The sequence below is a fragment of the Leuciscus leuciscus genome (assembly GCF_965113295.1).
Source record: "Leuciscus leuciscus genome assembly, chromosome: 18".
NCBI classification, from domain to species: Eukaryota; Metazoa; Chordata; class Actinopteri; order Cypriniformes; family Leuciscidae; genus Leuciscus; species Leuciscus leuciscus.
In genome coordinates, this window is record NC_138742.1 from 17,901,649 (window position 1) to 17,928,482 (window position 26,834).

The 26,834-nt window shown below is 41.0% G+C and overlaps 4 protein-coding genes across 4 annotated transcripts; 2 read left to right on the forward strand and 2 right to left on the reverse strand.

Moving 5' to 3' along the window:
- Window positions 1-887: 887 nt before the first annotated feature.
- LOC309481270 (transcription factor HES-5-like) lies at window positions 888-2,968 on the reverse strand. The gene is made up of 2 exons (XM_082146137.1): window positions 2,261-2,968; window positions 888-2,146 (listed from the first exon to the last, which is right to left on the reverse strand). Exons 1-2 carry the CDS (start codon window positions 2,489-2,491, stop codon window positions 1,754-1,756), a joined length of 624 nt encoding a protein of 207 aa, XP_082002263.1. The 5' UTR covers window positions 2,492-2,968; the 3' UTR covers window positions 888-1,753.
- A 180-nt stretch (window positions 2,969-3,148) lies between these two features.
- LOC309481271 (transcription factor HES-5-like) lies at window positions 3,149-6,193 on the forward strand. Its single transcript, XM_082146138.1, has 2 exons — window positions 3,149-3,973; window positions 4,088-6,193. Exons 1-2 carry the CDS (start codon window positions 3,914-3,916, stop codon window positions 4,478-4,480), a joined length of 453 nt encoding a protein of 150 aa, XP_082002264.1. The 5' UTR covers window positions 3,149-3,913; the 3' UTR covers window positions 4,481-6,193.
- Window positions 6,194-6,531: 338 nt separating this feature from the next.
- Window positions 6,532-9,216, forward strand: her12 (hairy-related 12). Its single transcript, XM_082146139.1, has 3 exons — window positions 6,532-6,882; window positions 7,692-8,034; window positions 8,136-9,216. Exons 2-3 carry the CDS (start codon window positions 7,966-7,968, stop codon window positions 8,487-8,489), a joined length of 423 nt encoding a protein of 140 aa, XP_082002265.1. The 5' UTR covers window positions 6,532-6,882; window positions 7,692-7,965; the 3' UTR covers window positions 8,490-9,216.
- A 1,766-nt stretch (window positions 9,217-10,982) lies between these two features.
- Window positions 10,983-26,660, reverse strand: tas1r1 (taste receptor, type 1, member 1). The gene is made up of 7 exons (XM_082145499.1): window positions 25,971-26,660; window positions 25,432-25,720; window positions 18,294-19,049; window positions 17,974-18,195; window positions 15,736-15,856; window positions 14,978-15,348; window positions 10,983-12,978 (listed from the first exon to the last, which is right to left on the reverse strand). The coding sequence occupies exons 1-7, from the start codon at window positions 26,129-26,131 to the stop codon at window positions 12,424-12,426; spliced, it is 2,475 nt and encodes an 824-aa protein (XP_082001625.1). The 5' UTR covers window positions 26,132-26,660; the 3' UTR covers window positions 10,983-12,423.
- Window positions 26,661-26,834: the final 174 nt, after the last annotated feature.

Consider the following 26,834-nt stretch of genomic DNA (forward strand, 5'->3'; position numbering starts at 1 on the left):
TGGCTGTATAACCCTTCTCAGATTGATGGCAGCAACACTTGCTTCTATAAGATTGTTGATGTCTTTCCTCCTTGTCATTGTGTTAACACACACCTGAATGCTCCTGACCAACAAACTGCCAAAACTTCTGCTTTTATCGAGTTGGTCACACTTCCTGATGATCAGTTAATCAAAGGCATTTGACTAGCACCGTCCGACTGCTACTTACCCTCTTAATTCCTATGGAAGCAGTAAGGGTGTACTTAGTTTGTCACACATGGCTTTTCCATTTTGGCCTAGTTTTGTTAAATAAATAATATCACTGTGTAATATGTTGTGTTGTTGTTAATCTGAGGTTTTATACCTAATTTTAAGACCCGCTTTTGAAGTTCATATGCTGAATTGTTCTCAATGAAATACTTTTGTTGAGTTGTATGAATGGGAAAACTAAAAAATGAGGTCTCATTACAGCTTCACCCCCATCAGTCAGGGCTTCTTTCAGAGACACTCCTCATCAGTGGATATTGATTTGTGATGGATTTTGTGTTACTAATCAAACAAAAACCAATTTTTGTGTAAGACTCTACAGTATGAGCTGTACCTGCATGGAAAAAAATGTCAGATTTTTCAGATTATGATAATATTTTAACAACACATCATCTTCCACGTCCAAAATGCTGATTTCAGGTCAAGGTTTATGGCTCAAGTTTAGGAGTATAAAGTTATTTAAACACTCCCAACAGTGAAATACTGATCAGTAAGCTTTTGGAGAATTTGATACAAAAAATAAAATAATGCATTTTGAGTTTTTGACAAAACTATTCATAGATACTTAACTATATTAAAAATATGTATGATGTATAGAGTTAAATTAAACAGAACACTGGACAAGAACATTGATTGTACAATTTATTTGGTCAAAAGCAATATGATTACTGTTCTTGATGCGAGAAAATCTGACAATGAACATTTGCTTCAGCTTTGAAGGACATTCATGCCTTAAAGTAATAAAGCAGTAACATATTAGGTCCATGCATCTTTTCACAATTGTGAAGAACTCATGGTAGAATGTTTGTACTTCCCTTGAACGAGGAAGAAATTAACAATGTCACAGACATTTAAAATTCAATTAGTAATCAAAGACAGTGCAATGTGCAATGCAAGATACCTTCAGAGAAGGAAAGAACTTGACTTTGAAAGTAAATAATAGAAGTCAATCACTAACAGTGACAATATTCAACTGCCCTTTACAGGGGAAATGTGTCATTCATGTAAACACATGCAAACATTAAAAAACAATCATTTGTGCTTACAACACACAATTAAATCTTTCAAATGAAGAAATACTACTCTTATAACAAGAGAAGCATTAGATGTATTTCAGTCAATAGAAATATAAATAAAAAGCTTTCAGTCAATGAAAGCAGAGTCGTCATCCTTTAGATGCAAGAGAGAATAAACCCAATATGGGTGAAAGACCTACAAGAGTTCAAACGTCTGAATCAGACTTTAACATTTCTGTGACCAAATACTTTGAATCTCATTTTTCACGAATGTAATAATCATTTTACACAGCAAATGATTCTGTACATTCTGATCAGATATTGCTGGTCACACAGTTTCAATAAAACAGCAACTTTCTCTGAAAGCAGATTAAAGATCCTGCAGAATCTGCAGAGGCGGAAATCGATTCCTACATTAGAATTACAGTCCATGCCAAATCTCAGACTGGCATTCTGAATTCTGTCTGATAAATCATACGGTCCTGGTGGCTCTACCAGGGTCTCCAGAGCGCCAGAGTTTCCTCTTTGCTGCTGCTCTTTGCGTCTGGTGAATGGAGCTGATGAGTGTTGTTCTCTGTGGACGGCTGCATGTGCAGGAAGTGCTTCAGAAGTCTTCTGTGGGACTGAGTCTGCACTGGACACTGAGACAGGAAGTTGACGGCCTCCTGCACACATCTGGAGTGTCCGTCATGAGCTGCAGTAGAGCAGCCTGAGGGATTCTGGGAGCATCTCAAGAAATCAAGCGTCATCTCCAGGATATCGGCTTTCTCCTGTCTGGAGTCGGGCTGTTGCTTTAGGAACTCTTGACCCAGAAAAGACTTGAGCTTCTCAATGCTGCTGTTGATCCGTCCTCTGCGGATCTTCTCCACTATTGGCTTTCTCAGCTGAGGAAACATTAAGAACGTGCATTTAGAAACACTCATCCATCAGTCATATAGTTCACATTTCATAAGAATACATGATTTAGTAGAGTCAGGTGTGAAATGTTGAATGTTTACCTTGTTTGTGAGTGGAAGTTGTTCTCTGCTGATGATTGATCCAGTGATTGTAGGAGCCATGGCTGTGTGTCTTGTGTTCAGTTCTCTGTTAGGATCAGATCTGAGCTGTGCTGAACTCCCTCTCCTCGCTCCTCCATTTATACTCCCAAATCTCCATATGAATGTGTGAGTCTGGAGTTTGCTGGAGGTTCTCACAGTCTGCAGCCAATGGGAGCGTTCAGGCTGACACATGGCGGCTGAAGCCCTTATTGCTCCAACACAATGAGCACATCTCTGGGGAGCAGGTGGAGGGGTGGGACAGTGTGTGAGAAAGTGCAGCCCTGTTGCTCACATTAGGATTAATTGCTCACAAAAGCACGTGCTGTTTATATAAAAGACCTACATAAAAAAAAAAATGAGCTCAAAACAATCTCACACTCTAATACATTTCTACCTTATTTTAGAATAATTTAGAGAAATATCAAACATAACTCATAATAGAGATTAAAAATGTCCAATATAAAGGGTATGAAATTCACACTCCAGCCAATACATAAACTATTAAATAAAATAGTGTTTTCTTTAATTATACAATGACAAATATATCTGGAAAATTATAGTTTTACACTTTAATTCTTTAGTAGGACAAACAAGCAAACAAATGCCCGTCTCAATTAGGGACGGTGTCATAAACACCCCTGTGAGGTTTCTATGGAGCCCCTTGACAACATGCCTAATTGCCTGCAGTAAGGCACACTTCTATTCATCTCTGATGAATGGACAGAGTGTGGGAAAGTTGTGGAAAGCACAGTCCCAGTCCTGCACTACATCACCTTCAAGACTTCATTGTGATAGAGGACATCTGAACTGCCAACCTGTGGCACTTTAAACCAAATTGCTGTCCTTTTTTTTTTTTTTTTTGGACATCTGAAGGATTTTTTTTAAAGACTGATTAACTGTCATATTACAAAATTTTAATATGGTTGATTAAACCAGAAGCTATTGAGCAAAACATTCGACATGCTTTCTGAATACTTGAACTTTATTCGTCAGATATTATAGGATAATTATGGCATCTGGAAACCACACAATGGGGTCTCTTGGATATTTTTCAACTATATACTTACAAACAAACAAAACATCGTTTAAAAAAAAGATGAACCAAAAGTGTTAAAAAATATTGATTCTGCACTTAATAGATCACTAATCAAATAAACAAATTGCCTGATGACGTTGCTCATTTAAATAATTTGGAATTAATACAAATCTGTTTAATTAAAAAGCTAAATAAAAGCATTTTCTAGTGGTCTCAGACGTGTGTTTATTAAGAATGGCGCATGCTCTTTTACAGGTTTCTAAGCATCAGATTAGGCTTCAAAAGGGGTTTCCACTTTCTCACAAACTTCCTCCCTGTAATACATACCTCTCCACCTGCCTGTCAGAGAAGTTCATTGTTTCCTGTACAATAAATGCCTCACTGAGCATGTGGCGGCCCTATGCCCCATTGAGCCTTTCGAACGCTCCCATTGGCTGCAGACTGTGAGAACCTCCAGCAAACTCCAGACTCACACATTCATATGGAGATTTGGGAGTATAAATGGAGGAGCGAGGAGAGGGAGTTCAGCACAGCTCAGATCTGATCCTAACAGAGAACTGAACACAAGACACACAGCCATGGCTCCTACAATCACTGGATCAATCATCAGCAGAGAACAACTTCCACTCACAAACAAGGTAAACATTCAACATTTCACACCTGACTCTACTAAATCATGTATTCTTATGAAATGTGAACTATATGACTGATGGATGAGTGTTTCTAAATGCACGTTCTTAATGTTTCCTCAGCTGAGAAAGCCAATAGTGGAGAAGATCCGCAGAGAACGTATCAACAGCAGCATTGAGAAGCTCAAGTCTCTTCTGGGTCAAGAGTTCCTAAAGCAACAGCCTGACTCCAGACAGGAGAAAGCCGATATCCTGGAGATGACGCTTGATTTCTTGAGACGCTCCCAGAATCCCTCAGGCTGCTCTACTGCAGCTCATGACGGACACTCCAGATGTGTGCAGGAGGCCGTCAACTTCCTGTCTCAGTGTCCAGTGCAGACTCAGTCCCACAGAAGACTTCTGAAGCACTTCCTGCACATGCAGCCGTCCACAGAGAACAACACTCATCAGCTCCATTCACCAGACGCAAAGAGCAGCAGCAAAGAGGAAACTCTGGCGCTCTGGAGACCCTGGTAGAAGCCATTCTTATGTTTTTAAAAGACAACAATGTGAACTACCACGATTAACTCTGTTATAAGAGAAAATGTTATTCTATGTCAACCTCTTTCAAGAGGTATTAATTGCTTGTATTCCTACGTCTAGAATTCACTGTATTTTTGCCATTGGCAAATCATGCTTCAAGCTAATTGAATCTGCTATGTTAGCAACTATATATCTCACACTGAGGTGCAATATTTGCATTCTATGAATGTTCCATGTTTCTGAATAGATCTAATTGATCTTGTGATTTATATTCATTTCTTGTTCTTTTTTTTTGGAACATTGTATTGTTGGTGTTGTAGATTTTATATAATCAACTATAACTGACAAATTCTTTTATAAAGATTATTTAGATAATTGTGTTTTAAACAAGAGTCTAACAATCAAGCACAGTGGTAGTAAAAACACTGTACTTAAAAAAAAAATCACTACATGAATATGCTGGACATAATCTACAATATGTTTTATAAAAACAATAAAAATGTGTTTTACATCAAATGTTCTGTGGCAATGTGTTCATTCTTTTAAATAAATTGTTAACTTTATTTCATGCCCCTGTTATGCATCTCACATGTATCTACTAGTAATAACAGTCAATTATGCACAATTCCAAGCCCTAAACCAAACCCTATCGTAAGAACATATTACATATTATTACTATGTATGCAATATTACTTAGTACTTATTTGCATTATTACACTGTAACAAGGGTACCTTAAAATAAAGAGTAACCAGAAACATCAGGTACTTTCTGAGTTTAGACAACTTTTAATGCATTCCAATATCTTTTTAATTGCATCAGTTGGTTTTAATTGTTTATTTGATAATTATGGAATTACAAACAAGCACTTTGCTTGTTTGCTTTGTTATCCACTCAAGCAACTATTATCTCTTAACCTTAAAATCAATTAGATAAGTGGTATCCCATGTCACCAAAAAGTGATGTTCAACTTAGACCCAAAATTTGCCTCAAAGGGGCGGATTCCGTAGAGATTCACAAATCCATACCGGTAAATTTAACAAGTAAACTGGACGATAATTTATAATAAATTTTTAAGAAACATTACACTTCTCAGATGCTTCTCGCTGAACAAGGGGAGTAGACAGTTAAATAGACTTTTAATTTCATTTAACATGACATCAGTGATTGGAGCATGTTGACTGCCTCAACCAATGACACCCGCCAAGCTAAAGTAAAATATTTACAATAGTTTTTGTGTGTTCTATGGATAAAAATGTATGCTTACATTATTTATGCATTTAAATAAATAAATAACCTGAAAAAATTTAGTAAGTTAGTAAGAATTTCTAGGTTTGAAATGGTTTGAAAATTGTTGCTGAATCCTGGGAAAATCCTAAAAGTGTTTGAACAGTGTCTAAAGTCCAGATGGTCTTTCTACGTCTTAGGTCCCCCCTCTAATAAAGAGAGTTCAAACACCGTAACTAATGTTATGTGCAACAAGACACACTTCTTTTGTTCCCTTACTGTGGGCAGTCAATGAACAGACTGTGGGAAAGGAAGACAGGCCTCTCACACACAACTCATGGGAACCTCAGTGAAAACCCAGTGCCTTCTGTCTTCAGGCCTGCTGCTACAGGTGGTTTAAAACAGAGGAATCATAGTATCAAAAGCACTTAATATCCAATTCAACTTAAGTTATACATCTGATATAGTAAAGAATACTTCAGAAAAAGTACTTCAGGTGGGTATATTAAGACTTTTTTGCTCAACCAACAAGTTTGATTTCCCAAGTTTGTTTGTGACACTAAAAGACTGACTGTTTGTTTTACAACAAAGATGCAATTAACATTTTCAATGGAGCCATTAGTGAATTGTTTGCACTCCTCAGATTAGAGCACCCAGGTTAGTGGGAATGTCCTCAAACACAAACTCAAAGTATTTCAATAGTATATGTGAAAAATACAAGCAAACACACAACACACTATATATATATATATATATATATACTTATGTAGAATAAACACTAGTCTTTGCTCTCCATCATTTTCTCTCCATCTCCGTTTATTCAAATAGAAATCAAAGCACCATTAATAATCTATATTCACCTGCTCGTTCTGATTGCACTTTGTTACCACAGTAAAACACTTCACTTACGTGCTGTGTCTTTCCCACAGTCATGACAATGGCAGGAGTCTCTGTCCTGACCCTTTTGGCGTCTGCTGGTCGTGTGATCGGAGCAGTTAAGAAGCAGCAGCAGGAACAGCACAATGAACCTCACTGATCTCAGCACGAGCTCCTGCGCGTGCTGGCCATGGAGTGACGACAGACACGTAGACATAAAATGAGATGAAGCAAAAAACACTTTTAATCACGAAACAAAACGAACTAGCATTATTTCGATTCACACAAATAGCAGGTGAGGACTGAGAATGTTTTTTAAAAGGATATTATTCAGATTTTCTCACGCGTGCCTTCACAGCTCATGAGGACTTCCGTAATTTGGCACGTGGACGCGACTGTTCTGTCACCTAACTTGTGGAGCTGACAGTCATGTTGTTAACAGTTATCAAAGGGAAATTCATGGGAACGGGCTCAAATCTGTGTTTCCAGCTGTGTTTCTCGTAGCTTTGATGATATGTCACAGACAGTTTTAACCACGTGCCATTGTCGCAAGTAGGTGTTGGTCACGCTCCAGACCTGAGCTGCGTTTCCCAGAGCATCGTAAGCCTATTGCCATCATTAAACTTACCTCACGATGCTTTTGAGAAACGCTGCCCCTGGAAAATTTGCTAAAGTTTGCCTATCCTACAAAAATAGTAGCCTACAATAATGAACGCACTTTGTACAATATATTTAGGTTACAAAAATAACTTATCAAATAATTGTATCAAGATTTCTTTGTTTTTCAACACTGCATGGTCAATTTTTGCATTGATTACACAAAGTATGAATTAGAGGCACAAACATATCAAATAAGAGTTGTCATGGTTTACTTTATTGCATTAAAATGTAGCCTATGTGTAAAAGACAAGTTTCTGCTAGAGTTTCCCTTGCAATATATTTTGGTTACACAAACCTCTAAATTGGATACATGCGCAAGCATCAGTCATGGTTCATCTGATATATTTTATTTTAATCTTTTTTATATGTGATTTTGTGAAAGCAAAGTGCATTTGAAAACCTACATTCATAATTTTTTTATTCTATTTTTCTAATTGGCTGAAGGACCAAATTCCTTCACTGAACCTTCAAGAACGGCGCCTCTCTGATACCTTGGGAAACATTCCTCCAGTGGAAGCGAGCAGGCATTTAACCATAAAATTAATGTCCTCTATTGTTGTGATGAGCCGGCCCTCTGGTCTCAGAGTGTGGGAACAGTAACACAGCACAGGCCACATGGCTTTGTGATGGTAATGCTGCTCTATAAATACAAGGGGTTCTCCTCAAAGAGGCTCACAAATCGTTTTGCCACAGAAAAGCAAGCTGTTTCAGCACGGACATGGCACCACATTCAGCTACACTCTCCTCTTTTGACCATCTTCGCTTCAGTGATAAGGACAAAATAAAGGTATGTTCAATTTAAATGCAGTTCTTCTTCCAAAGCGTTTCACCCAAAATTTGAATCTATGTTTGAAAAATGTTCTAACAAGTGTTTTCGTTTGCCTTCAGCCGAGGAAGCCAATTGTTGAAAAGATGCGCAGGGACCGCATCAACAGCAGCATCGACCAGCTCAAAAGTCTCCTGGAGAAGGAGTTCCAGAGCCATGACCCCAGCACCAAACTGGAGAAGGCCGATATCCTGGAAATGACGGTCAGCTTTCTCAAACAGCAGTGGCAGCAGCTTCCTCAGAGGGACTATAATGAAGGCTACTCTCAATGCTGGAGGGAGTCTGTCCACTTCCTCACTCTTCACTCCACCGGAGGAGGATCTGGCCGGGAGCTCCAGCACCTCCACAGCGCCCAGCGAGCGAGCTCTGCTCCAGCAGCACCCTCGTCCAAACTGAGAGTCTGGAGACCCTGGTAGACATGCTGTGAAACTGTAAACCCTGAGGGACAGTAATATTAACGTCTCTCATCAAAGTAGGAGATATGCATTTCCAAAGTGTATGTTTGTGTTGTCATCATATTGATTGACAAAAACTTTAGATAAACATGTGTTTGTCAGTGGAAGGAGGTGGATTATTTATAGCTCTTAGGGTGATTTTTACCACATTATTACTTAACTTGTTTTGTTTTTGTATGCACATTTAATTGAGGTTGACTCCAGTGGAGTTTTATGTATCAGACCTTTGAAATGATATTGTACTTAAAAGTTTTTTCAGAGTATATTTCTGTTTGCACTGAGATATCTGTATTATTGTTTAGGTAAGGCATGCATGTTGTACCTTTGATAAAGGATCCTGTTCGTTGTCTTGACCAATTTTTTTATTATTATTCTTAGCAAATGAGCTCTTACATCAAATATTTTCTGTTAATAAAATTCTACATTTTCAATAAATGGTTTTGGGAGAAGATTGAATCAATGTTTGTATGCTACAGACCCCTGATGTGATCTGTTCAAAGTCAGACTGTATTTAGATCCTGTTTGTTGCTTAAGCAACTGGAACAATATTGAAAAGACAGAGTTGAGACTATAAATTAACAAGTTAATTATGTTAACAAGTTAGGGATTACAAAAAACGTCACTTGTAGCAATGGGCTGATCTACTAACTGTAGGTAAACTGAGCTAATTGACTATCTCTCAACTTGTGTGAACCATTGATTTTCTGTAAATGTATGTAGTTCTGTCAAATAAGGTGTTCCGGAATTATATATAATAAAATATTAAAATATCACAACCTTTAAAACTTACAGAGTTTGACTGGAGGGCCAATTTGACCAGATTTGTGTGAGTGTGTGTGTGCGTGTGAGGCATACAGAAATAATGTTTTATTATTTTGCTGGAATAGTCAAATTTCATATGATATGCATTAATTATGCGTTATGCATTTGCATTATTTTAAACTCTCAAAACTGTCTATATTAGGTTTCTATACACAGATGGGTAATGTGAAGTAAGTACAATTACACAGCCTACTTCTACAGGCACACGTCTATTGTTCTCCCCTCCTGAGAATATCACGCTCACAATGGAAAAGTAGTGTGGGAAACACTCCCTGCTCCCAACTCACACGTTCCTGTGTCAATGGAGATGACCTCCCTAACAACAGCAAGCCTTTCATAGGCTACTATCTTTTCCCAGGGGCTCATGCAAGTGTGTGTGTGTGTGTGTGTGTGTGTGTGTGTGTGTGTGTGTGTGTGTGACTGAACATTAGTGAAAAATTAGGAGAGCTACAGAAGAGTTTAAAAGTCTACATGGAAAATTTAAACCTGGTAATAAACAAAAAGTTTTAGGATTTTGAAAAATGTAAATAAAAGAAACCTTACGACAAATAAACGAAAACATATTTCAGATTCTATACTATTTCTAAGTCGCTATTCAAAGTAAAATTGTTCGTGACTCTTTGGCAGTCTGATCTTTCTTCCATTAAAACTCAAGATGCGCTTTGGATCATTTCAAATCATGCTGGCCAACATGGTCATCAGATTTTACACAAACTTTTAGGGTTTGCATCTCGAGTGCTGCAGTCTTTAAAGCAAAAGAAGGACAAAACAAAAACACTAGTGATTTTACGTATGGCACTGAAGCTTCGAGGCACGTATCGAGCACGCAGCAAAATGTGAAGCTCACGTGATCGAGAACAATCGAATTTGCCTCACTTTCTGTCTATTCCCCTGCGCTATATTCGCTGTGCGTATCGGAATGTTCGAACCCCAGATCTTATTCTACAAGTAAAACCTATTCAATTACACCTTTAAATGTCATACAAGTCATATGAATATTACTTACACAAATTATTTGAGGAAAATAAAACAGGCCTACTTGCCATGCAACTGTGTCTTAGGCATATGTGCAGCCTACATTATTCTATTGTATTAGCCATCATATTGATATTAATAGCCTACTGGTATTTACTGCCACACTTTAATGGGTAAATTAATTGACCAGAGAGAGTGATTTAACACACGCACATAATATTGAAATGCTGTGTGTGGAGGCTGCTTCGTCGACGCCGACGGAGCTTCTTTCACAGGCTTTTGGCTGCATTTTACTAACCACCAGATGGCGATGTTTTCTATGGAAGCTTCTCCCCCCCCAGATTATAATTTGTAAGGGGAAAAAAGTTAAATAAATAAAAATCCGGTCTCAGACTTTTGGACCTCTCACAGTAACCTACACACATAACTGAGTTTTCCGGTAACACTTTACAATAAGTTTACTACATTAGTTTACAGGACTAACAATAATAAAAAAAAAAATAATAGCCTACTTCGGCAGGGAAGAGAAGGGATGAGGATCCAATTTTATTTTAGAAAACACATTAACAAGTAAATCCAAGCATAAGTGCAAATACAGGAAGTCCAAACAAGGAATATAACAAATCAAAACAAGGCCGAGGAAATCCAGGTAAAACACTAATCCAAACGAGGCAGAAACAAACACAACAGTTTTACAAAAGAGGGTGTAAAGACAATGACCAACAAACACAGGAGTATATGGTGTATATATTCAAGATAACAAGGGGGCTAACAGGGGACAGGAGAAGGTGATTAATTGACATGGAAACAAACAAGGGTAACTTATGGCAAGCCGTTTTAGCTTAAATTGTACCCAGCGTTACTCGTCGTAATTGCATTTTTACTAGTAAGAATTCAATTAGAGAGCTCTCTAATTCAGTTATTACTAGTAAGAATTACAATTACAAAGCTCTCTAATTCAATTCTTACTAGTAACAATTCCAATTAGAGAGCTCTACAAATGAATTTTTGCCATAGTAACTATGATAACAAGCAAGGCAGCAATGAAAACAATGGAAACAGGAACAAATCACGGGGTGCAGAGAATAAACTTCAAAATAAAAGTCCTATAACACAAAACTGGGGATCAAGACTGAAATTTAACAGATACATTGTTAAAATCAAAGAACGAAATCAAAATATACAATATACAATTCCTGTTCTTTTTATGGAATATTGCTCTATTATAAATTATTTATCCATGCACATCATTGTGCCCTCATAATCGTTAAGCAAAATAACTTCCCCTCCTCTTGCAATGGCATCTCTTCTCTTTTCTAATGATGTGTGTACTGACGTGAGGGTGGGACATATTGTCACTCTCATGAGATCACAGCAATAGCAAACCTTTACAATCCAATGATCCAATCAATTCCTGATGGACAAAATCAAGTCTCACCCTACACTTTTTCTTGTTCATGAAGCTGTTTTATTCAGATACGTAAAAGACTATTGCAACTTCCATTACGTGCTGACTTTAATCATATTTAATAGACCTGAGCTTACATGAATGAATAATAAACAGTTGCATTTTTATAAACTAACGTTAACAAAGATGAATAAATACTCTAACAAAAGTATCATTGTTGGTTAATGAATTAACTAACGTTAACTGATGGGACCTTATTGTAAAGTGTTCCCATATTTATCCTATTTTTTTTACTGTATTTACTGATAACTTTGGGCAATGCGCTTTACTAAAGACAAACAGGACAAGTGACACCATCTGTCCTAGTATCTGCAAAATTAGCTGCCCAATTAAATCTTTTCTCCGAGTTGTTTGGAGTGAAACTGGGCACCCATGAGAGCGGAGCACATGACAGATGTTCACGCAGGGCAGCCGAACCGGTTGCTCTGCCCTTTTGGTAGCCAACACAATTAGGCTTTCTCTGACGATCTGCCCACTGGCTACGCATATGCCAAGCAGTCACAGTCCCAAAACAATCAGAGTATCGGCTCCTTCTAAGACTGAAACTTGGATTATGTTGCTCTGTATTGTTAGAAGGCACTATTGGATTATCCTAATGTTGAGAGACATAGTAGAAAGTCTTATTCGCTTTCACTGCTTGGACATGGTGTACATTTGAATGCAATTTTGGAAGTGAGCTGTTGTATTCATTTGGGGTTTTATCAAGATTATGTACACCTTCGGCAAAAAGTAGCCGCCGAGTATCCCTAACACACTTAAGAGGATGGCGCCTACATTTAGGGCCATGGCGAAGCTCCCTCTGGAAATGCAGTAAGCTGTAAAGAAAGTGATCCAAGAAATCATGTATATCATGAGACTGAATGTAATGCATTTAGCCTCATTGTAATTGGCAGGCAGATCTTTTCCAATGTAGCTCAAGCAGAAACAAATTAAGCTCAACACACACACAGAAAGGAGCTCGGCGAAGGCCCCGAGAGACAGAGTCTTGCTGCACTCCAGAACAATGCTGTCATGGTAGAAGTCATAGTCCTGAGATGGAAAGGGAGGGTCGAGGAGCATGCGAAGAACCGAGATGAAGACCTGCACCACTGTCATGATGAGGATGAACATCTCAGGGCCTCGCTTCCTAGCCCACGTCTCATAGAATCTTGGCAGCTTGGAGGACCATTTAAATATACAAACCACCTTCCAAGAGAGAGATTCAGGTTGTATTATGAGAACTGACAAATAGGAATGTGATTTATCACGAATGCACAATGTAGTAATACCATATGGTGAAGATTGGATATTTATTTGTTCATGCTCATTTCCCGTATTTTTCCCGTATATTCCCGTTTTACAATATGTAATATAAGTCTCAGGTGTCCCCAGAACGTTTCTGTGAAGTTTCAGCTCAAAATAACCCACAGATCACTTATTATTCCATCTAAATCTTCTAAACCTTCTAAATGCCTTTTTGAGTGGAAGGAAAAACATGCTGTTTTCGTGCATGTATCTTTAAATGCAAATGAGTTGCTGCTCACATGCTAGAATCTTGTTCTGAGACACTGCTTATGATTTATGGGATTAAAAAATGAAGAGTGGGCAGATTTGAATCATTATAGGGTGGTTGTGTACAGACACTGCCAACACACACTGAATTTTGCATAAAAGGTCTCCTTTAATAATGATTTAATAACCCTGTTTGGTAACACATACAATAAGCTTTCATTTTGTTAACATTAGTCAACTAGTTAACTACAAAAATTGTAATTGCTAATTTTAGTAAATGCACTGTGAGCTAACATGAACTAACAATGAACGACAGTATTTTTATCAACTAACATTTCAGATTAATGAAAGTTGTACAAATATATTGCTCACTGTTAGTTCACACTAGTTAATGCATTAGACCTTATTGTAAAGTGTTACTCGCTGTTTAATGTAATTTTTGGCAAATCTCAAAACAAATATTAATGTTTCAAACTGGACATTTTAATGTTGTATATTTTGGTTTTAAATGCTACAAGTGAATCAAGGCATCCAAACATTGTGTCAGCCTCTATATATAGCCTATATATATTTTTTTTTTTATATTTACACAAAATATAAAGTATATAATTTTAATAACTGCTATTTATCGTATTTAACTTGGACAAATATTATTGTGTAGGCCAGAATTGTATTATTGTGCATGCCTCATATTTAATAGTAGATCAATTTGAACAGTATATCAACCGTTTCCCCCAGAATTTGTTAATATTTTGACTTAGACACAACACTGATTTCACCAACATCTTTTTGCTAAATGTTTTTGTGCTCTCTTTCATTAAAATAAACACTGGTTTAGTTATCTAATGCATATACATTCAACAAGGTAACTTAAAGGAACACTCCACCGTTTTTTGAAATAGGGCTTATTCACTTTCTTTCCTACATTTAGATAGGTGGGCAAATGCATTTTTGTCTCAGTGCATGCATTGTTTTAGTTTGACAGGGTCGGCGCTAGCTTAGCTTAGCACAATGAATGGAATCCTTTGTTGCCAGCTAGCATGTCCTGAGTAAAAGTGATATAAAAAAATTTAAAAACCCACCTAATTACTTCTTGTGGCCTGCGTATTCACAACAAGTACAAATAGTGATGCAGATTAACACTAGGCGATTTCCTAGGCAGATATTGACTTATATATTAAGGACTATATTAGGGGGAAGCACAGGCGAAGCACTGCTACTTGGGCGTGATATCTCTGCGCCCAAGTAGCAGTGCTTCACCTGTGCTTCCCCCTAATATAGTCCCAAGTCAATATCTGCATTGGAAATCGTCTAGTGTTAATCTGCATCGCTATTTGTACTTGTTGTGAATACGCAGGCCACAAGAAGTAATTAGGTGGGTTTTTAAAATTTTTTATATCACTTTTACTCAGGACATGCTAGCTGGCAACAAAGGATTCCATTCATTATGCTAAGCTAAGCTAGCGCCGACCCTGTCAAACTAAAACAATGCATGCACTGAGACAAAAATGCATTTGCCCACCTATCTAAATGTAGGAAAGAAGGTGAATAAGCCCTATTTCAAAAAACAGTGGAGTGTTCCTTTAAGTGTCCAAATACATTTAGAAGCCGCCAGACAGAAATTAAATGTTAAAGGGTAAATCAGCTAAAGCCATTAACCTCTTCACAACCTCAACAACATGGCCAAACATACCTGAAAAGAGCGCACAGTCACACACGCCAGGCACACGGTGAAGCTGATGATGAAGAGCGGCTGTTTGAGGAGGCAGCCGGTGCGGGACGGTCTGCTGAAGTGGCACAGTGTGCTGGAGGTGGCCACGGTCAGAGACGCCAACATCAGCAGACAGGTCTTCCCCCCGGCCGACTTCACCACAGGGGTACTGAGGTTAAACAGGAAGATGAGAGCTGTGCCCAGGGTGAGGAACAGGGTCACACCCAGGTATATGAGCAGGGCAGTAGTGAGCGGAGTGCCCCACGACAGGTACAGCTCTGTCCTCTTCTCACATGTCTCACTCTCTGCTTTAGACCAGTCATCTTTGGCACACGCTTGGCAGCTAGTGTAACCTATGAGGATACAAGTTAACTTAGTGTAAGAAGCTTTTTTAAATGTTTCATAACAAGGCTCCATACAGATTAATAATGTGAAGTGGACGTATATTTCGCAATGTTTTGCTAGTGTCCCAGGGCTACAGTGTTTACACTATTGGAGGAAACCCAATTACAAATGGAATACTAATCTATGCAAAAGCTGTGATTTGAGAAAGTATTTTAGCTTTAAGGGGATTAAAAGCAAACATGGCAGTCATCATAACTGAAGAAAATGTGCCATCTGCTGGACATACTGTGAATGACATCCTGTGTCTGGTCATTCTGATCTAGTTTCCTCCATTAACTACTGTACTGTATATACTTGTACTTGATAATTCTATGATATTTGGGGTGTTTTTGTACCAGTTTTGTTGAGGAAGGTGCCAGCAGGGCATACCATGCAGTCAAAACAACACTTATGCTGTCCGGTCATGAGCTTTCTGTTTCCGTAGGGACATTCTGGGGAACAAATTGACTCGGGAACCTGGAGAGAGCAAAAATATGATTATTATTACACTATTATTTTTTTTTTTTACAATCAACTTTGATGTTGAAGTCATTTCATCAAGCTGACTTTTAAAATTAGTTGAACTTGTAAAATGTATATTAAAAAGTTGAAAATTGTTAAAGGTCCCATGACATGCTACTTTTTGTAGGCTTTAATATAGGCCTTAGTGGTCCCTAGTACTGTATCTGAAATCTCTTTCCAAAAATTCAGCCTCGGTGCAGAATTATAGCCACTACAAGCCAGTCCCAGAATGAGCTTCCTTCAGACGGGCCGTTTCGGTGTTTGTAGCTTTAAATACTAATGAGGAGGAGAAAGGCGGCGCAAGGTGGAGGGTGGGTGTGGCCTTGACCATCTTGCGCAACGGTAACGTGACGTGCATGTTTACGTTGGATATTGCAATGGCACGAAGACACGCAGTCTTTCAAGCATTTCAGTTTGACCCAGAATCTGATCCAGATGGAGAAGCAACGGATGAAGAAGTTGCAACTCAGCGGCTCCAGCAGGACGTTTCCGAATGGTTAGTTTAAAATATTATGTCTGGATACGGTACTTTATTCGGATGGTTTACAGTTATCATCATGTAGCTAACGCTAACCTACTGTTGCCTTTTCATGAGAGATCTGTAACGTCTGTATTTATCTTATTACAATTACATCAAGCTCTGCGATCTTGAAATGCGGATATCGCGCACGCCATATAACCAACAGGAAAACGGTTATCCAAATAACAAAGACGTGTACAACACTCGCGTTACAGTGTGTGTATTCACACACATAAACTGCATAGCTAATGTTACAGCCACATTCTACGTGTAAAATCTAGGTAACCATAAACAGTAAAGCAACACACTTATATATCATTAGTTGACTTAACGTTACTTGTCCGAGGTGTGTAGCTGAGTCAAAGAGAGTGATCCAGACTTTAGTTTCAGATGTTCAGCAAGCCCAGCTCTGTATTGACCCTTCGGTGTTCATTTGTACATCCAATTATTGAGCAATTGTTATGCTTCGCTCGCTCAAAAGCCATGATATCTCTCGTGGACAAACTAAAATCGCGCGCGCGCGTTCTTACTTCCTAGCGCATTTTCTCATGGGCGGAAAATATTCTCTGGGCGGGCAAAGCAGAGAAAGGGGAGGTAACATTTCCTCCTTATGACGTCATAAGGAGGAGATTCAAGATCAGCGCGTATGAGCCTCCATTTTCTCAAAGGCAGAGAAAGATAGCAAAAGCTCGATTTACACCGATTGAAATTTTTAGAAACTTGGGGACCATATACAGGCTAGGGGAACTCATATTAATGTTAAAAAACCTCAGAAAGTGAAAATTTCATGTCATGGGACCTTTAAAGCAATGTAAAACACATGTCATAACTTATTGATGATCTAATTTTTTACAGTGTATCATTATTATTATTACCACTTTATCTGGTACCTTATTTTAATTATATTTTCTTCATTAATACGATCATTTCATTTTCAATTATCATGATTATTTATGTATTTATTTGCCACTGCTTTTGTTTGTGTATAGAAGCTGATAGAGATGAAAACAGTTGGGAAGCATGTATACTACTGTTCAAAAGTTTGGGTTATTTGATCAAAAATATAGTAAAAACAGTAATAAAGTGAAATATTATTACAATTTAAAACAGCTGTTTTCTATTTTAATATATTTTAAAATGTAATGTGATGGTAAAGCTGAATTTTCAGCATCATTACTAAAGTCTTTAGTGATCCTTCAGAAATCATTCTAATATGATGATTTGATGCTCAAGAAACATTTCTGATTATTATCAATGTTGAAAACAGTTGTGCTGCTTAATATTTTTGTGATAGCATGATAAAAAAAAAATTCCAGGATGAATAAAAAATTCAAATAAACAGCATTTGAAATAGAAGTCTTTTGTAACATGAATGTCTTTAATTTCACATTTGACCAATTTATGCATCCTTGCTGAATAAAAGTATTAAATTCTTTCTTTCAAACAGAAAAACAAAAACAAATAAAACATACTGACCCAATCTTTTGAACAGTCATATGTTATACAGGGCCAAGAAATGGCATAATGCATATAAGGAATGATACAGACTTACCTTGGTTACAGGAGACACCTGGCCTGTCCATTGAATCTGAGACGCGTCTAACTGAAGATCATTCGGACCGGGACTGTAACTTCCCACCACTTTAAATGACCACTGGCCATTCATCCATAGCCATGTCACAATATCATAACCAGTAGGAGGGTCTCCATTCTTATCAAAATAAAATGATGTGTTTCGAATTGAAAACTGAACTTGTTTCAGCTGGTGAAATACCTGTGGGATTTAAAGAAAATCATGTGTAATGATGTTCAACACTATTCACAACACACACTATATTATTATTTCAGTGATTTAAATCTAAAAGCAATCACCTCCCATGGCTGCACCTCATATTTCTGACATAGTCCAGAGTCACAATCCAGGATGTTGTGCAGCGCATGAGCCACTGCGTACACGGCCTTATACACGTTAAAGGAGGAAACAATGTCATACTGCGACAAAGAAAAGCCTTTTATCGCTAATTCATAAAGGTCTGTATTTTGCATACATGGGACGTTGAGGTTGAATGAACTGTTTAGACCAATGTCTTTAAGTCCAGGCACAGAAAGCCTTTCAAAATCTTTATACCCACTGAATTCAGTATATTTGACTGCGACACCAATGACAGTCCCTATCGTACTGATCCCTGGGATGTTACTCACTATTGGCGCCACCGACCAGTCCTCTGTCCCAATCCACACTTTACCCGTCACGTTTTGGTCGATAACAAAAGGAAAGAAGCCAGCGGCCCGCCTCTTATTGGAAAAGACAACTATAGTGTTGACTTTGGTTTTGATGATGTTTTTGACCATGTCTTGCATGTATTGTTTCGTCTTGTCAGTTAAAGCGGGTATCACGGCTTGGTATGCAATACATAAATTGTGAAGTGAAGCTAGCTGGGTAAGGCTTTGCATTCCTTGAATACCGTATGAGTTGTCACTACCGAGAAGGGCGATCCAGGTCCAGTTAAATCTGACCAGAATCTGTATCATTGCACTGACTTGGTTCTTGTCACTGGGAATGGTGCGGAAGAAAGCCGGATAGAGAATTTTGTTGCTCAGCAATTCGTTTGTGGCCTCGTAGGAGATCTACAACAAAAAAAAAAAAAAAAAAAAAAAAGTGAATGTATAAAATTATACATAATTTATATGTTTCGTTTATACAGCATTTATTATACAATGGATATATATAGCCTATATAAAGAGCTGTCAATCGCAGGGCCGCGGGAAGTGGGGGTGCTGGGGGTGCTGCAGCACCCCCTGTTTTCACAGAATTGTAAATGCAACGCATATGTTTGTTCATTAAAATGTATTAATTTTTAGCATTTAGTCATTTATTTGTAATAAACACTTTAAGTGGGCTATTTAAATTTTTTTATTCATATGTTAAATTATCTTTTTAAAACATAAGCGCAGAGTGTTACGTAATATTGTGTGTGTGTGTGTGTGTGTGTGTGTGTGTGTGTCGAAAGAATTTGTCCGCAGCTGCTCCCAAAAAAAAAAAAAAAAAAAAAAAACGTCAAAAACCCCACTGTCAGTGTTTTGTAAGGAACAGGCAAATATGTAAAATATAGCAGGAGACATTTTAATTGTTTACTAATAAAACAGTTATTTTTTATGTCAGTGTCGGCTAGACAGATGAAGTTGACGACTCGCGATCTTCGCAGCGCCAGAGAAATGCACATTTCATACGAATTACATAAGCAGCGCAGTCTGTTTACTTTCGTTTTGAATTGTTCTGCTTAAAAGTAGACATTTAAAGCTATCTATATGTCTCAGGTCTGTGAGGCAATAGGCTACCTTATAGGCCCACGCTGAGTTTCGGTTCATTTATGAGACGAGCTCCAGGTTCGCCAGCGCCTCCGTGTCCTGATTATCTATTTTCTAATAGCTTATATATTCTTCTTATTTATTGAATACAGACAATTGGTTGATGAAACATCGATTAAAATTAAGATTCAATTAATACAAAACGAAATTAAATTTAAAGACAGGCTTTGTGCTTTCAGTTTGAGGTCTCTGTGAAAGTTTTAAAACATTCTTTTAGTGCCGCTTTAGAGAAATACATTTCTAAAAAAAAATGCGACTTAGTCCAGTGCGACTTAGGCCATATATGTTTTTTTTCTTCCTCGGCGCATTTTGTGACTGATATGCGACTCTGGAGCAATAAAATAAAAGGGACTCCGGAATAAAAGCAGAATCAATAAAGTCAAAAATGTGATGTGCAGTCAGGTTTGAGAGTGTGCGCGTTTTTTGAGGAGTTTTATAGTCTTGATATTGTTTCTTATTCAAAAGTGGTGTGTGGCGAGGGGGGCGTGGTTTTGCGAAGTCTGTAGCAGGAGAGAAAGGAGGGGGCTGATCGGTGAGTAAGTAGGTCAAGTGCAAAATGAGGAACACCTGTGTCTGATTGCAGTGATTGGCATGGAGAGACCGGTTATAAGCCAGCATGCGGGAGGAGATGGGAGAGAGAGTTGGACTGGAACCTCACCTGTACGCTGTGTTTGAATGAAAGTTGTGATTGTTATTTGTCCTCTTTGTTATTACTGTGCGTGGCACGGTGAATGCGCTACGTGCGCCTCTTTTGTTTATTTGTTTCTTTTTATTTTGCAATTAAAGTGAGTGTTTCAGTCACGCCGACCCCTGTCTTCTTCCTTCCTTGCAATACAACATTGAACCCCGTTACACTGGTGCCGAAACCCGGGAAGGAAGAAGATCGCCGCCATGCAGACTCCGCCAGGTACACCATTTGCGGACATCATCCAATCGCTCGCTGGTCTTCACCAGGAACAACATCAACATCTGCTGGCCATAAAGGAGGAGCAGGACAAACGGTTCGAGGCGCTCCTCCGAGGCCAGCATGAAGACCGCGAGCTGTTCCGGAGCTGGATAGACCGGGAGGTTAGGGCCGTCCCCCCATCGGACAAAGACTCGTCCTCGCCGATACCTCTCAACAAGATGGGCCCCGAGGATGATCCGGAGGCATTTCTGGAACTGTTTGAGAGGTCGGCTGAGGACCGGGGATGGCCCTCGACGGACTGGCCAATGCGGCTGATACCCCTGCTGTCCGGAGAGGCGCAGGTGGCCGCACACCAACTGCCAGTCCAGAATCTCCTGGTCTATCAGGATTTAAAGCGGGCCATTCTCCAGCGGGTTGGCCGGACTCCGGAACAACACCGCCAGAGGTTCAGGACGTTGAACCTCGAGGAGTCTGGCCGACCCTTCATCATGGCCCAACAGCTCCGGGACTCGTGCCGCAAGTGGCTGATGGCCGACGGAAGCGACGTCGAGGAAGTCATCGATCGTGTGGTGCTGGAGCAGTTCGTGGCGCGGTTGCCAACAAAGACCGCGCAGTGGGTCCAGTGCCACCGCCCGACGTCGCTGAACCAGGCCATCCAGCTGGCGGAGGACCAAATGGTGGCGTGCCCGGGGGTCGGCGAACCCCTGCCATCTGCTTCTCTCTCTCTTTCTCTCTCTACCCCCCCCCCTAAGCCCTCTCCCCTTCCCAGGTACCGGGTGAATCTGCCGCCGCGGCCGGCTCCAAGGTGGAGGACAGGGGGTGCTGCGGAGCCGGTATCTGCCCCCAGGCCTCTTCCCCGGGGAGGGGGCCCATCGAGGGGGGGATTCTCTCCCCAGGCTGCGCTACCTCTCTCTCCACGCCAATCCCTTGACCCGCTTCCTGCCACTGGAGCGGCGGGGAGGTCCGGGCCGGCTTGTTGGCGCTGCGGGGACCCGAGTCATTTTATCGATCGGTGTCCGGTGATGGAGGTGGGGACGCTGATCCGGGTCCCCGATGCGCCGCAAGCTGCCCCCGATCAAGCTGGCCTGTACCAAATACCCGTGAGTATAAAGGGGGGTACTTTTCAGGCTCTGGTGGATTCAGGCTGTAACCAAACCTCTATACACCAAAGCCTGATTCAACCTAAGGCATTGGATAATGGCCGCATGGTTAAGGTACGGTGTGTGCACGGGGAAGTGGTGAATTATCCGTTAATGCCTGTGGATATTCAATTTAGGGGACAAAAGCATAGTGTGGAGGTGGCGATTAACCCGCATCTCCGGCATCCGCTGATTTTGGGGACGGATTGGCCAGCGTTTAATGAATTATTGGGTCATTTATGTGCGGATGCTTCTTGGGTAGAAAAAGATAAAAGGAAGGTGGCGACTGCTCAGTTGGGAGAAGCTGATCCGGAACCTCTGGGTACTGGTTCAGGGGAACAGAGCGCACTGGAGAGAACCATTCTCTCAGAGCGCGATGATTTTCCCCTGGAACAGTCCCAGGATGACACGCTGAAACATGCCTTTGATCAGGTTCGCTCTATCGACGGCCAGCTTCTCCACCCAGACCAACCGCTCACCTATCCGTATTTTACAATTATAAAAGATAAGTTGTATCGGGTGACCCAAGATGCCCAATCAAAGCAGGATACAACTCAGTTGTTGGTACCCAAAAGCCGTCGGGAAATGCTTTTCCAGGCGGCTCATTCTAATCCAATGGCCGGGCATTTAGGACAAACAACGACACTAAACCGTCTCATGGCCCGATTCTTTTGGCCGGGCATTCACGAGAATGTACGCAAGTGGTGTGCGTCTTGTCGGGAATGTCAGCTGGTGAATCCACCGGCCAACCCAAAAGCACCATTGTGCCCTATTCCGTTGATGCAGGTCCCCTTCGAACGAATTGGTATGGACCTCATCGGGCCATTAGAACGGTCAGCACGGGGACATCGCTTTGCTTTAGTCCTGGTGGACTACGCAACGCGATATCCTGAAGCAGTCCCGCTTCGCAATATTTCCGCAAATAGCGTGGCGAGCGCTCTGTTTCAACTAATCTCCCGGGTGGGAATCCCGAAAGAGATTCTCACCGATCAAGGCACGGCGTTTATGTCACGAACGATACGCGAACTTTACGAATTATTGGGCATTAAATCGATCCGGACCAGTGTCTATCACCCACAAACAGACGGGCTGGTCGAACGATTTAACCGCACTTTGAAATCCATGATTCGAAAGTTTGTACAAGAAGACGCCAAAAATTGGGATCGGTGGTTAGAACCCCTCTTGTTCGCTGTACGGGAGGTCCCTCAAGCCTCCACGGGGTTTTCCCCCTTCGAGCTTCTCTATGGGCGTCAGCCCCGCGGGGTGTTAGATGTCCTTAGGGAAACTTGGGAGGACGGACCTTCAGCTAGTAAAAATGAAATTCAGTATGTCCTGGACCTGAGAACAAAACTCCACACTTTGGGGCGGCTGTCACGGGAGAATTTGTTACAGGCTCAGGACAAGCAAAGTCGGCTGTACAACAGGGGGGCTAGACTGCGTCAATTTACACCGGGAGAGAAAGTGCTTGTATTACTTCCTACCTCTAGCTCAAAATTACTCGCAAAGTGGCAAGGACCTTTTGAGGTTACACGGCGAATTGGAGATCTTGACTATGAGGTAATACGAACAGATAGGGGCGGGGCACATCAAATTTACCACCTCAACCTGCTTAAAAAATGGTCTGAGGTGGAATCAGTGATGCTGGCGATGGTAGTGAGTGGAGAGGAGGATCTCGGTCCAGAGGCGAATGTCAAAACAAAATCTCTCGCCCTGGCCGCTGGGGGAGACCACCTCTCACCATCCCAACTCACTGATGTGCGTAATTTACAAGCAGATTTTGCTGATGTGTTCTCGCCCCTGCCTGGTCGGACGGACCTCATTCAACACCACGTTGAGACAGAGCCGGGCGTGGTGGTTCGCAGCCGGCCGTATCGACTGCCAGAGCACAAAAAGAAAGTTGTGCAAAGCGAATTAGAGGCGATGCTAGAGTTGGGAGTAATAGAAGAATCTAGCAGTGACTGGGCGAGCCCGATAGTTTTAGTTCCTAAAACGGACGGCTCGATCCGGTTCTGTGTAGATTACAGGAAGGTGAATGCTGTGTCGAAGTTCGACGCTTATCCAATGCCAAGGGTTGACGAATTGCTTGATCGGCTGGGTACTGCTCGTTTTTATTCGACATTGGACTTAACCAAGGGATATTGGCAGATCCCCTTATCTCCCTTATCCAAAGAAAAAACAGCTTTCACCACGCCGTTCGGGTTACACCAATTTGTCACTCTTCCTTTCGGGTTGTTCGGGGCTCCGGCAACGTTTCAGCGTCTGATGGACAGGATTCTCCGACCGCACGCTGCATATGCCGCTGCCTACTTGGATGATATCATCATCTATAGTGGTGACTGGCAGCGTCATATGCAGCAGGTGCGGGCTGTCCTGAAGACGTTGAGACGGGCGGGGCTCACGGCCAACCCGAAGAAGTGTGCAATTGGGCGGGTGGAAGTAAGGTATCTGGGCTTCCACTTGGGTCATGGACAAGTGCGTCCCCAAATTGATAAGACGGCAGCGGTTGCGACTTGTCCGAGACCTAAGACCAAAAAGGAGGTTAGACAGTTCCTGGGGCTGGCGGGTTATTACAGAAGGTTTGTGCCTAATTATTCGGACCTCGCCAGCCCGCTGACTGATCTAACTAAAAAGGAGGTACCAGATACGGTTCAATGGACGGAGCAGTGTCAGCGGGCTTTTACCCAGATAAAGGCTGCTTTATGTGGTGGACCGCTCTTACATGCCCCTGACTTTTCTCTCCCTTTCATCCTACAGACCGACGCGTCGGACAGGGGGATGGGCGCGGTCCTGTCCCAGGAGGTGGAGGGTGAGGAGCGGCCGGTGCTGTACATCAGTCGAAAGCTCTCTAAGAGAGAGACGGTGTACAGCACCATAGAGAAGGAGTGTTTGGCCATCAGATGGGCCGTTCTCACCCTCCGCTATTACCTCCTGGGACGGGAGTTCACCCTCTGTTCGGACCACGCTCCCCTGCAGTGGCTCCACCGCATGAAGGATACCAACGCGCGGATCACTCGTTGGTATCTCGCTTTACAGCCGTTTAAGTTCCAGGTGATCCACAGGCCGGGTGTACAGATGGCTGTGGCTGACTTCCTCTCCAGGAGGAGGGGGGGGGAGGCTGCAGGCCGGATGGCTCCCCGGCCTGAGTCGGGCGGTGGGGGTATGTGGCGAGGGGGGCGTGGTTTTGCGAAGTCTGTAGCAGGAGAGAAAGGAGGGGGCTGATCGGTGAGTAAGTAGGTCAAGTGCAAAATGAGGAACACCTGTGTCTGATTGCAGTGATTGGCATGGAGAGACCGGTTATAAGCCAGCATGCGGGAGGAGATGGGAGAGAGAGTTGGACTGGAACCTCACCTGTACGCTGTGTTTGAATGAAAGTTGTGATTGTTATTTGTCCTCTTTGTTATTACTGTGCGTGGCACGGTGAATGCGCTACGTGCGCCTCTTTTGTTTATTTGTTTCTTTTTATTTTGCAATTAAAGTGAGTGTTTCAGTCACGCCGACCCCTGTCTTCTTCCTTCCTTGCAATACAACATTGAACCCCGTTACATGGTGATTTTGACATAATAAAAACCTTGATCTAGTGACCCTGTAGGCCTACCTGAGGCACCAGGAATGTACCAAGAGCAGCGGCTGGTGTAAAAGAGTAGGAACTACTGTCAGGACCGATGATGGCCACAGAGCGGCTGTTGACAACTGAACTGTGGCGCTGCTGGGTCAGCAGATCCAGGGTGGCCAGATTGCTGGCTGGGAGGGAGCACAAGTCATATGTCCGGTAGCCCAGCGTGACCCCTGGAAGGAGTTGCTTATCCTGAGTGCCGTTGTTAATTTCGTCCACTGCATATCTGAAGGCCTGCACCAGATAATAGCCATGCCTGTTGATCAAGCCTCTAGGAATAAAAATTGCAGATAAGAGTTGTTTACATTCTGTACAGTGTGGTAAAATGTGGTTTAAATGGCAAATTATATTATCGGCACAACAATTTTGTGAAAAAGTGAATACAATTTCATGGATCGAGAGAATAAAATAGCTTACATGCCTATAGAAAACGCTGACGTTATCTTTGGTATGATACAAATGGAATATGCAAAGTACAATAAAATGACATTATCAGATTGTTCTAATAGGCTCATTCTTACTGTGTGCAGTCAGTCAGGTAAGGTGTCGATGGGATGGTGGAATCTGAATTATGAAGGGGGAACCAGCCAGAGATGATATAATCCCCTTGAAGGTGAAGACCTCCACTGTCACTAAAGCTCAAGAGAGAGAGAAACACAAACCAGACCAACATCTTACCCATTTTACATCTGATATGAGCTCTTCAGACACATTTGTGCTTATAAACACTCTTTTCACATCAGCCCACTGTTTCTCCATACTCTGTTGGTGGCAAGGATTTGCATGCTATATGTAATTTCCAAGGAGAATGCATTTGCCTGGGGAAATATGTCACCAAACTGTGTAAATGTTTGTATTGCGATTGTAAGTAAAAGCACACATAGGCAAATGTGATACTGGAGTTAACTTATTTTTTTGTGTATTCATAATAGCTTCAAATAAAGCAGCAATAGCAGAACAGTGATGTTCTAGTTCCTGAATATGTGTTTTTAAATAATTAGTTTAAGCGAAAAAGAATCAGATTAGGGCACTAACTATGATGTTATTACATATCCAAAAATGTTATTATAGTTTGACAGGAGAAAATTACACTTTTGCTGTAATATGAATACAGTATGTTGATAAAACATCTAACATCATGGATAAAAACTGGCTCAAAACAGTTATCTTTAAACATTATAGTCTTATGCTGTTAAAGGATAGTTCACCCAAAAATGTTGACAGAATTTGTAGGCGAACTATCCCTTTAAGAGAATGTGACACTATAATGATGGCAAAACAAAGCTGTATTTCTGAAGAAGTGTGATTTGTGTATCACCGCCTGAACCAGTTGGAATGAATTTGCCTGTCTCAATATCTTTTTCCCAGAACTTTGACCTATAAAA